The 11988-nt window shown below is 53.4% G+C and overlaps 1 protein-coding gene across 1 annotated transcript; it reads right to left on the reverse strand.

Moving 5' to 3' along the window:
• Positions 1–1956: 1956 nt before the first annotated feature.
• LOC136365046 (cystathionine gamma-lyase-like) lies at positions 1957–11783 on the reverse strand. The gene is made up of 12 exons (XM_066325310.1): positions 11525–11783; positions 10571–10706; positions 9971–10066; positions 8294–8403; positions 7611–7742; positions 6349–6406; positions 6023–6100; positions 5207–5359; positions 4942–5063; positions 4341–4393; positions 3199–3337; positions 1957–2527 (listed from the first exon to the last, which is right to left on the reverse strand). The coding sequence occupies exons 1-12, from the start codon at positions 11780–11782 to the stop codon at positions 2519–2521; spliced, it is 1344 nt and encodes a 447-aa protein (XP_066181407.1). The 5' UTR covers position 11783; the 3' UTR covers positions 1957–2518.
• Positions 11784–11988: the final 205 nt, after the last annotated feature.

An 11988-nucleotide genomic window follows, 5' to 3' on the forward strand; every position in this document is an offset into this window, starting at 1 on the left:
ATTCTGTCAGGCTGGCAGGGTGGGAGCCACGGCTCCAACTCCATTTCCCAATGTCCTTCAGCAAGGCAGGAGACAATCAATATTTTCCTACTCATTACATGATAGAAGGGAGGAATATAAAAACTGCATTTGTCAGTCAGCTACTGCACACAGCAGCAGATAAAATAATTAGGGAGCTCTTCTGGGGCTCAGGCTCATCCCAATGATTCATGGGGATGTCGGGAAGCTGTGCAGGGACTGAAGTATGGAATTTGTGCCTTGGAGCCCACTCCGTCCATAAATATGTGGGGTGGGAGCTGTGACTCTTGGCCCTGCAGCAGCCCCACATTCCCATGGGGTGTCCATGGCCAGTGGGACAGCGAGGGGCAGTGCCAGAGCTCCCAGAGCTGGCCCTGGATTGGGAATGGTGGGCTTGGCATTCCTGGATGTTCCTCTCCTGGTGACACAGGGCAGTGCAGTGACAGAACTTTCCTGTAAATGAAAGCCCGAGTTTCTAAGAACAACTCTGACTAATGTGGCTCAGCCTTGGCTGGAGGACACAAACCCTTCATCAAACACAGTGAGGAATGCCAGAGAAAGCTCAAATCCAGGGAATGTGAGGCTGGGAGGGAGCAGGCTGACCCCAGCACTCGGAATGCTGGGGCTGGAGCCAGGCCCTGCCTCGGGCTTAGCTGGGCTGGACTCAAGGCTCAGCGCTGGGGCTTTGTTTCCAGGGACAAAGGAATCCCCGGCCAACACGAGGGATCTGGGCCTCAATGTGGAAAAGGAACTTTTCCCTGGAAGTGCAGTGGGTCTGAATCCAATCTGCAGCATCAAATCCAAGGAAAACTGCACCCTCTGAGCTTCAGAGCCACAGAATCTGGGAAATACAAGCCAGATCTGGGATCAGCCCAGAGCAGGAGCACAGGGGTGGCTCCAGGGAAGTCAGGAACCAGGAGATACCAAAAGATCCCCAAAGATTCTTGCCTGCTCAGAGGGATGGGATGATGGAATATCCTGAGTTGGATCCCACAGGGATCCTCCAGCCCAAGCCCTGCACAGACACCCCAAGGATGCCACCCTGTGCCTGAGCATTGTCCAAGCAGTCCCTGAGCTCTGGCAGGTCTGGGAATGTGAGAGAAACTCTGGATAATCAGTGCTTGAGGAGCTCACTGCGTTCTCCCTAAAAAGAGACCAGGACCTGGCAGGTCCCAGCTCAGAGCCAGCCTCAGGCTGAGATTCCACATGAGAAAGAAAATCATGGAACAGTTCACTGAGGATTTCCCTGCTGGCAAAGTTCTGTCCTCTCCCCAGATAAACAGCAGAAGGAAAATCCAGGGCAGCAGGAGGCTGAGGAAGCACAGCAGCTTTTCATTTCATGGGAGATGCTCCTGTGACACCAAGCAGACCCTGCTGCACCCCACAGGCAGCACGGGCTGGGCTCCCTGAAAATCCCCTGCATCTGAGGGACTTTCCAGAGAGGGGCTTTAGGAGCTGACCAGGAATCCACCCTCTGGAGAGACCAGGGCAAAAGGGGGAATGGATCCCAGTGCCAGAGGGCAGGGCTGGATGGGATATTGGGCAGGAATTGTTCCCTGGCACGGTGGGCAGGGCTGGCACAAGAATTCCCAGAGCAGCTGTGGCTGCCCTTGGATCCCTGGCAGTGCCCAGGGATGGGGCTTGGAGCAGCCTGGGACAGTGGGAGGTGTCCCTGCCATGGCAGGGGTGGGAATGGGTGGGATTTAAGGTCCCCCCAAAGCAGTCTGGGATGCTGTGGAGTGAGGAGGTTTGGGTGGGACACCTTCGCTTCGGTTTTGTCAGCATTTAACCCCTCTCTGCAGTGAAGGTTATTCTGGGTGTGGCCAATACAGAATTGTCCTCAGCTCCAGCTCTCCTGCCTTCCCACAGGAAATTCCAACAGCTCCAGGGTCACTCCAGCCCCTGATTTTGAACACAAGGAGCACATGCACATGGGAATATAAGCAAGGAAAGGAAAAGTGTATTTTAATTAAAATTATTCCAATCATTCCCACAGCCCATGATTTTTTTCTTGAAAGAGACAAAGACTCCTCTTTAGAAAGTTAGTAGTTGCCAGGTGTTGGATTTTCACTTCATCTTCAATGTTGCATAAAACATCAAGAGAAGAAAAAGCTCATAAGGAAATCTCTAACCTAATTAAAATAAAGACTAAGCTCAGTCGAGATTTTGAGCTGAGCTGAGAGGTGAGAAGAGAAAGAAAGAAAGACCTGAGAGCAGTAACAGGACCCAGCCCTTGTGCCCAAACCCTGCAGCAGCAGCAGCACAAACCCTGAGCTGTGCTGGGAGAACTGGGATCCCATTCCCGGGGTGCCCAGGGCTGCTCCCACACAGCTCCTGGCTCCAGGGAGAGCCCAGGCTGTGCCCAGCACACCCTGCACAGCCAGGGACACTCCCAGGAGCCCAGGCTGCAATTCCCAAAGGCAGAGCAAGAGTGGGTTGGTTCTCCATGTCCTCGTCCACAGCCACGTCCAGTTCCAAGTTCCTTTTTGACCCTCGAGGTTTATGCAAACTGCAGGGAGGAAAGGCAGGGATCATTGTGCTCTGCCCCTCCATCAGACACACATTTTTATTTTCCTTTACATAAATAAAAGTCACATTTTAGCATTTGATTCTCTTCATGCTGGCAAAGAGAAACATGTGGAGTTACTGGTGATGAGTTTCATTCTGGTAAAAAAACCTCAACATTCCCCTCAATAAAAAACAACCACACAGAGAAAGAGAAATGCAGCCTCAGGGACATCCCAACTGCTCCTGAATCCACAGCAAGCTGTGCCTGGGACATCCCAACTGCTCCTGAATCCACAGGGAACTGTGCCTGGGACATCCCAACTGCTCCTGAATCCACAGCAAGCTGTGCCTGGGACATCCCAACTGCTCCTGAATCCACAGGGAACTGTGCCTGGGACATCCCAACTGCTCCTGAATCCACAGCAAGCTGTGCCTGGGACATCCCAACTGCTCCTGAATCCACAGGGAACAGCCTGGGACATCCCAACTGCTCCTGAATCCACAGGGAACTGTGCCTGGGACATCCCAACTGCTCCTGAATCCACAGGGAACTGTGCCTGAGCACGGCTGCAAACAGGGAAACCTTAAATCCACACCCAGGGTCTCTCTGGGAGCTGAAGGCTCAGCCCATGGGAAAGTCTGGGATTATTTTTGGGGGAACACCCCACTCACCGCAGCCTCCAGGGCCTGGTCCAGGTCTGCCAGCAAATCCTCCTCATCCTCCAGCCCCACCGAGAGGCGGATCAAGGTGTCGGTGATTCCCAGAGATTCCCTTATGTCCTCACGCACCGACTTGTGGGTCATGGTGGCCCTGCAGGGATAAAAAACGTCCTTTGTCTCAAGAATTTGGGACTTTTCTGAGTAAAAGCAGCCTGGATGGTTCCCTGCCAGCACCCCTGAAATGGCAGCAGGAGCTGACACCTCTGTGCCACTCCTATGACCCCACAGATAAAAAGAGCTCCTGGCAGCAGTTCCTGGAAATGATGGGAATGCTGACAAGTCAGGGAATTGCATCTCCAGGTTGTATTTCCTAGACACAAATGATTAATAAGAAGTGGATACTTAAAAATCTGGACCTGGAACAGGAAAAAATCCTATTCCTATTATTTTATTCTACAGAAGCACTGTAAGCTCTGCATGTGAGGAATGTGCAACCTCCAGTATCAAATCTCTGGTTTAATTTCTGGTTTCTCAGATCCCTTTTCAAACTGTCCCACATGACTCTGGAGGGTTTATTCTCTCCAGCTACAGAGCAGATAGGCAAGAAGGGATTTCCCCTGTGCTCAGTCGCTGGCACCAGCTCCTTTCACCTGCTGGAGGGGTTCAGGATTTGTGTTAATCTGAAATCAATAAGTGAAATGATTGAGCATTTAAATACAGTCATTAATTTCCACGTACATTTTCTAAAAGGAAATTGGCTTTGAGTAGAAGAATGCAATTCCATGAAAATCCTGTTTTGAGCAGTTTAAAGCCCCCAGGAGGTCCTGCCAGGGAGGCACCTGGGTGCACACAGTGCCCCTGGTGTGAGCAGGGAGCAGGGCATTCCTCAATCCAAGCTGCTCCTTATCCCAACTCTCAGCAGCTTCTGGGATTGTCTTCATGGACACGGACTGTGCCTCAGCCCTCCAGGCAAACTCCCTCCATCTCTGGCCTCTCACAGAATTCCCTCCCTCTGGAATCTCCCCTGGTCTCCTGCTACACAACAGTCCCTGAGTTTTGCTCAAGGCAAACCAGCTTTGGGGGCTGGAAAACTGTGGGGATTTGGTGGTGCTCTGCAGCTCTTTGAGGCTCTGAAGGTGGAAGGATGAACTTACGGGTGCTCTGCCAGGCTCTCGAAGCCACCCAGACTCAGACCCACAGTGAACACCTGTGGGAGAGAGGGAAGGAGGTTGTGGATGCATGGAAAGAGAGCTCAGAAAATCAGGGAATATCCTGAGCTGGAATTGCCCACAGGGATCATTGATCCAGCTCCTGGCCCTGCACAGACACCCCAACAATCCCTCCCTGAGCACCCCTGGCAGTGCTGTCCAAACCCTCCTGGAGCTCTGGCAGCCTCGGGGCTGGGACCCCTTCAAGGGCATTCAGGAAAAGGAAACTTTAGAGACTTTTGTTTCGCAAGCTTTTATATAATAACTTTTATATTATAAAGTGTATTAGCTGTACTTAGAGAATAAAGTGCACATCTGGTAGGTCAGAGCCAAGATTGAAGACAGACTCACCCTGCCCCTGGATCACTGCAAACAAACACTTCCAAGGGGCTGAGGAGTCCCTTTGTTCCCTCTGGTTAACCTCATGGACAAATTACCCAATTTAGAATGGGGCACACCCAAAGGACTTGGCAAGAGAAGCCACTTCCACCCTCCCCTCAGCAGGGCAGGTTCAGCTCCCTCTGAGAATCATTTTATTGTCCTTTACCTTCAGGTTCTCCAGGAAGGCAAGGGCATTATGTTTGTTCCCGTTGATGTAGAAGCTCACGACCCCTGAAACACCCGAGTTCTGTCTCTTGGTCACCTTGTACTGGGGGTGACAACACAGCCCTGGAATGGGGAGAGTTGGGAGAATTCCCAGTGAATTCCAGTGCAGAGCTGGGGCAGCTCAGCCTCACCTGAGTGACCCAGTCCCGGGGCACCACAGCTCCCAAATCCCTCCCTGGGGTGTTCCCAAATCCCGGCCCACCCACCTGGGTAAATGACCTTCTCCACCCGGCGATGGGATTCCAGGAACTTGGCCACAGCCAGGCCGTTCTGGAAGTGCAGCTTCATCCGGATGTGCAGAGTCTTCAGCCCCCGGTTACACATGTAACAGTCAAAGGGGGAAGGAACAGCTCCCAGGGCTGTGGGAACAGAATTCCACAGATTTCCACAGACATTTTCACAGATTTCCACAACAATGTTGGTGGTTTGCATTCAGCAAAGCCAAACACGTTCCTCATCTCCAGCATCTCTGAGGTCAGAACAAGTGGGAGGACACCCCAGGCAATCTCTGCTCCTCATCTCCCACACTGGGGAGCCAATTAATGAGGCAAATTAACAGGCTCAGGCCTCAAGGATTATATTTATTGGGCACAGTGCACCTTCACTGCTGTAGGCAGAGGACACAACCCTGGACAGGAATTTATTCCTGATAATGAAGAGGCCGGAAAATTGTTGGAATCATCAGAGACAGGAAAATTCTGCACTGGGCACGTCCTGATGGGAGAGTGAGTTTCCAGTTGCAGGTGGGCACCTCAGTGGTTTCAGGATGTGCCCCAGCACTGTCCTGAAGTGCCTTGGGGAGTGGAGACCAATGTCTCTCATTTTATTGGAGGTTATTTTCCATTTTATTGGAGGTTTTATTGGAGATTTTATTGTAGATTTTGTAATTGAACTTTTCTCAGTTGTGCCCATTCAAGTCACATTCCCAGGCAGATTTCCCACTGGTGTGCATGCCCACCCTCCCCAGCAGGAGCTGTGGATGTGAGCAGGATTCCTGTCAGGAATTCCCAGTCTGGACTTACCAATCTGCAGGGATTTGAGCTCCTTGTAGAGATCTTCCCTGTTTACAGAGACCACACCAATAAGAACATCACTGTGCCCTACAAGTGACAGGGGACAAGAATGGGATCAGCCACTCCAGCTGCTCCAGGGTCCTGCACAAACCCCCAGGTGTTAGTAAAATCCCTGGGACACCTCCCACCATCCCAGGCTGCTCCAAGCCCCAGTGTCCAAGCTGGCCCTGGGCACTGCCAGGGATCCAGGAGCCTCCCCACCCTCCCAGCCAGGAATTCCCTCCCCACCTCCCACCCAACCCTGCCCTAAGGATGTGCTCAACTCTCACACTCACCATTGATGTATTTGGTTGCAGAAGTCATACAAATATCAGCCCCCAGGGACAAAGGACGCTGGAACAAAAGGAAAATATCAGAAATCAAGTTTGGGTTCATTCCCAGCCATCCAAAGGGCTGTGAGCTTACACAGGAAAAAAGAGTGGAGGGACAAACACAAAACCCTGAGGATGACAACAGAACAAGTGCTAAAAGCAGCAGCACAGGGAGGAGCTCTGGATTCAGGGTAAGCACAAGAAGATGGGATTTAAAAGCACTGCTCCAACTCCCACAGGCTCCAGGGAGAGGAGATTGAGCACATCCAACACACAGTGCACAGCTGGGGAAAAACAGTTCTAGAGCTCAGCTGGGGCAGGGACAAACCATGGCATCTACCCTAAAGAGTGCATTTCCACGGGAAATGAAGGACTCAAACTGCCAAGCAAAAGAATTGCTTTGTTTGTCAGGTGTTGGAGATTCTGCCCTGGAGGAGCTGAGAACAGGAGGAAAGGAGGTTCCTTTGGCAGCTTTCTCTCCCCTCACATCCCAGCTCTGCCCAGGAGCCTCCTCAAGTGAGCCAAACCAGGAGGTGGATGGACAAGAGGTGGTGAGCAGTGCCAGATTTTTAATCAACCATTAATTAAGATGCCTTGCATGTGATATCAACATTCTAAAGAGTGAGGGGCACCACATTTAAAAATGGAAGAAAGCAGGCAGATTCTAGCCCATAGAGATATCAACAGCACTTGGAAGTTGATTATTCTGAAGTATTTCCAAAACTTAAATCTCTTCACTTCATGTCTTCCAGTTATCAATACAGCAAAGTTCTGGCAGTTGTTATAAATGAAGTTTTAAATTTCTAAGCCAAATATTCACCAGAATATTGACGGAAAAGGGTAAAAACCCCTTAAATTGGAGGTCTCAAAGAAAGACTGGACAAGAATTGCTTGTATCGTTTTTCTTCCACTCCCTGCTTGTTTTTTACCTTTGTGGCTCAGAACAGCTCAGGAACAGCATCTACAGAAGAATTGCTATAAAAAGGCCAAAGTTAGGAAACACTTCAACTGTTCTGATTTCCATCAGGAAGAACAGAGTTCCATGATTTCTGACGGACAGACACGCCCTTCACTGGTGCGCCAGCAGCAGCACCTGGGCTGGAACCGGAGCTGGTGATTTTACAATGCAGAGACCAAAACTGCAATTCTTTGGTGGTGCTCCCCTATCCAAGAGGGGTCTCCAGCTCCACTGGGACAGGTGACAGTCCTGTCATTTCTCCACACACCTGGAAATATGGAGACATCAGGCTGTTGTCCACTGCCACCAGCACGTCCTTTTTCTTGTGCGCCACATCCGCGCAGGCTTGGATGTCGATCACTTTCAGTGTGGGGTTCGTGGGGCTCTCCAGCCAAACCAGCTGCATAAACCCAAAAAACCTCCAGGTCAGAGAGTTCCCAGTGCTGGGCTGAGCCCCAGGGCTCGAGGTGTGCAGTGGGGGCAGCTCCCCGTGGGGTTTGTGCAGTGGGCACGGGCAGCGGCCCCGCCACAGCGACGGGCGGCTTCAGCCGCTTCCTCCAAGCTCAGGGAGGTTTCCCTTCAGCTGGGCTTGTGCCACCCCAGAGCATCCCAGCTGGAGAAGGGCCCACACAGCCAGGACAGAGCCTTTTCCCAAAGCCTTTCAGCTGAGCTCCCTTCCCCTGGGGCAGGGATCACCCACCCAGGGCCACGGAGCAGCTCCGGCCCGAGCCCGGCGTTCCCTCTGCTTCTTCTCGCCTTTTTCCTTTTCCCTCTCTCTCCAGGGGTTTTGGCCCTTCTCAGGATGTTCTCCAAGAGGCAGCACACTGGGATATGCTGGATCCAGCTGTGCCCCAAGCTTCCCCCACTTCAGCCTGACACACTCCCAAACTCAACAGTAGCAAGGATAAAACAATTGAACATCTCTTAAAAATCCGTTTCCCCCCCTCCTACCTTGGTCTTTGGTGTAATTGCAGCTTCCAGCTTTTTTGGGTCTGTGCAGTCAACATAAACCACGTCCAAACAATAATTCTTTTCTAGTTTCTTAAATAAATCTCTTGTGCCTAAAACAAACCCCCCCCAAAAAATCACAAAATTAAACAACCTCCTTAACTTTCATCCCCTGCTCTCCAGCCTCTTGCATCGTGCAGGCACAGACAGGAGGGCACAGCTTCATGCTGCACACCACAAATGGCACATTTCTATTTTCTTTTTTTACACAGAGTTTCAAGACTGTTGCAGTTTTAATGATCATGAAATAGTAATAATGTGAATATGAGATCAGAGTGATGGATGAAGTACTTGAGATCAATGTGGGGTTTATGATCAGGAAATGAATCAGAGAAGAAGAATCAAGGGGAAGACTCCAGCTACTGTTTCCCATCATTCCATTAAAAATGATTCCTTCCTGTCTTCCCCCTTCTCTGGAAGATCAGAGAATCCAGCAGCACCAGTTGATCAATGGATGTGCAGCACTCACTGCCAGGAAACACTGCCTGGATTTAAAATTACTGATCCCCAGGGACTCAGTTTTCCACCTGAGCACGGATGGAACATGGATACTGTGAGCTGAAGGCAACATCTGAGTGATGTTTGGATGGTTCTTTTGAGAGAAACCCTTTCTTTGTCACAAACCAAAGCAGAGGAGAAGCAATGAAATTCACCCCTGCAGAGCCCAGCCCAGGCTGAGGCTTTAATGGAATGGGCTCTGCCTGACAGAACCACCCTGAGCCCCCCTGAACGAGGCACTGAGCCCCTGCCCTGCCTTAATGACTCTGGTTAATTGAGCTGGGGGCAGGGCTGAGAGGGAGAGCAGCAGAGATTCCTGCTGTCCCCAGGACCCAGCTGCACTCTGGAGAAGGTCACCTGGCAGGGCAGAACTGAGATAGGAAAAGCAAATGTGTTTGTGTTGGATGTGCCCAAGCCCAGGAGCTCACTGGCCAACAGTCACCATTCCCAGGGAGGGCAAAGGGGATTCCTTTCATTTCCCAGCCACTGCTGGGAACAGCCACCAGTGGCTCTGGAACCTGCCCTGGGCAAGAGCCAGGCTGGCTCTGTGTGAGGGCCCTGAGCAGGGACAGCTGAGCAGTGGCACAGGTCACCCAGCAGGACACCCGTGTCACCCCAGGGACAGCTCTGCTGAGCAGTGGCACAGGTCACCCAGCAGGACACCTGTGTCACCCCAGGGACAGCCAGGCTGAGCAGTGGCACAGGTCACCCAGCAGGACACGAGTGTCACCCCAGGGACAGCTGAGCAGTGGCACAGGTCACCCAGCAGGACACCCGTGTCACCCCAGGGACAGCTGAGCAGTGGCACAGGTCACCCAGCAGGACACCCGTGTCACCCCAGGGACAGCCAGGCTGAGCAGTGGCACAGGTCACCCAGCAGGACACGAGTGTCACCCCAGGGACAGCCAGGCTGGCCTGGGAACTGCTCTGAGCTCACCCTGCTGAAGGATCTGGCCCAGCTGGGAACACTCTGCCTCTGGGGAGTGATTGGGAGAGGGGAATGATAAAAACAGCCTCAAAGAACAGTGAGGTCCTGTGGGGGAAATTCAGAGTTCCTGAGAGCTACAGACAGGTTTGATCCCCTGCATAATGCAGACTGAAACCACAGGGTGCTGTACCCACCTGAATAGACATCATCTGTGCAGATAATTTGGTCCCCTGTCTTCAGCAGATGACAGACATTCATAATTGCTCCCATGCCAGAGGAATAAGCCAAGCCTGGAAGAGAGAGGACTCAGTGTTTGATGTGACACAACAAGTCAGATTTACCTTGGCCTTCCTCGCTTTGCCTCTGAAGAGAACCTGATGTGTCACTGTCTCACTGGGAACGTGGAGCCAGTGAAAGCAGGAGCTTGATGTGCACAGCACAGACCCAGCACAGACACTGGGACAGACTGGGAAAGGACTGGGAACATGGGCTGCCTGTTCCCACTGCCTCCAGTGCTGCTGCACAAAGACGGATCCAGCTCAGCCCAGGATCCATCAGCCACAGTGAGGAAGCAGGAGAGAAACCCAGGGATGGAGCTGGACTTTTCTGGACAGGAAATGTTGGGCTCTTCCCCACCTTGGAGCTGTTCCTGCCCACAGCCAACAGCCAGAGCCGTGGTCACAGAATCCTGGGATGGACCCCAAAGCCCACCCAGTGCCACCCCTGCCATGGGCAGGGACACCTCCCACTGTCCCAGGCTGCTCCAAGCCCTGTCCAACCCATGAGGTGCTCACAGAATTTGGCTCCATCAGCAGCAGCCAAGCTTGACCAGTCCATGTGGTGCCCTTGGCTTTGGGCTCCATCAAGGGTGCCCACGACCTCCTCCAGAATGTGCCTGCTGGGGTTCCCAAAGCGAGTGTACACATAACCCTGGGGTGGGAATAAGAAACAAACATCAGAGAGAGCACTGGGAAGGTCTGGGATAACAGCAGGTTCCTCAAAGAGCCCTGGCTGAGGGCATCCAGCTCCTCCCAGAGCAGCAGGAGGGTGTCCTGGCACAACACCCAGCTGGCCCCCCACCAGAGAAAGGGGCCTGGGGAGCACTGGGGCAAGGAGCCACGTTCTCCTGCTTCTCCCCAGACACCCATCTGTGGGCACTGTGGGGGAAAGGACCTGGGCTGCACAGGCCAGCCATCCTCAGGGTGCCAGGCTGGCTCAGGCTGGAGGGGACCATGAGGGTGCCCTGGTCCCACTCCTGCTCAGCAGGGCCAGCACAGGGCACAGGGCCTGTGTGTCCAGACAGTTCTGGACATCCCCAGTGAGGGAGACTCCACAAGCTGTTTGGAGGGAATTATTAGGGAAAAATGTCTGTCCATCTCCATCACACTCGGTTTTAAGAGGTGCCGCAGGGCACTGGACAACTGCTCCCCATCGGTTCTTGAAAGCCCAAACTTCCCTCCGGCAATGGCTCAGTCCCACAGCTTCAATGCAAATTCTGGGAAAAACGTAACGAGGAAAAACAAACTCATGCATGTGTCCCATTCTCCCGGGGGGCAGAAGGACAGGGAGAGCATCCCAGATTCCCGGCTCCGAGCAGCCGCTGGAGCAGCGGGAACATCGGCGGCGGCAGCTCCGTGCCCTTCCCAGGCCCTGCCGCCTCCCGTTCCCCCTGCCGGGCCACGCTGGGGCCGGAGCGGGGCTCGGTGTCCCCCCGGGTCACTCGGTGTCCCCGTGGAGGCCGCACTCACCGGCTTTTTCCTAGGTTCCTCCTGCTTGTTCTTCCAGAGATCCTCCTGCTTGTTCTCCACGGGTTCCTTCTGCTTGTTCTTCTCCAGATCCTCCTGCTTGAAGCTGACGGTGAGCGTGATGGGTGGCACCACGGCCCTGGAATTCCACTGCTCGGGCTCCTGAGCATAGTGGATGGCATTGGTGGCGAAGTGAGGGAAGGGCGGCAGGTACTCGCAGGAGCACGAACACAGCCACGAGCGGCAGCACTTGTGGGCCATGGTGGCGGCTCTGTGGGCAGCCCTCAGGCCGCCGGCATTTACGGACCCCGCGGGCTCGGCGGGGGCGGGGCTTTCGCGCCTCCTCATTGGCTGCGGCGCCGGCGCGTGGGGCCTCCGCGCCCATCCATTGGCTGTCGGAGGGGGCGGGACCCGCGCGCCCTCCCATTGGCTGCCGGCGGGGCGGGGCGGGGCCCGCCCGCTGAGGG

The sequence above is a fragment of the Sylvia atricapilla genome, chromosome 9 (assembly GCF_009819655.1).
Source record: "Sylvia atricapilla isolate bSylAtr1 chromosome 9, bSylAtr1.pri, whole genome shotgun sequence".
In the NCBI taxonomy this organism is placed as follows: Eukaryota; Metazoa; Chordata; class Aves; order Passeriformes; family Sylviidae; genus Sylvia; species Sylvia atricapilla.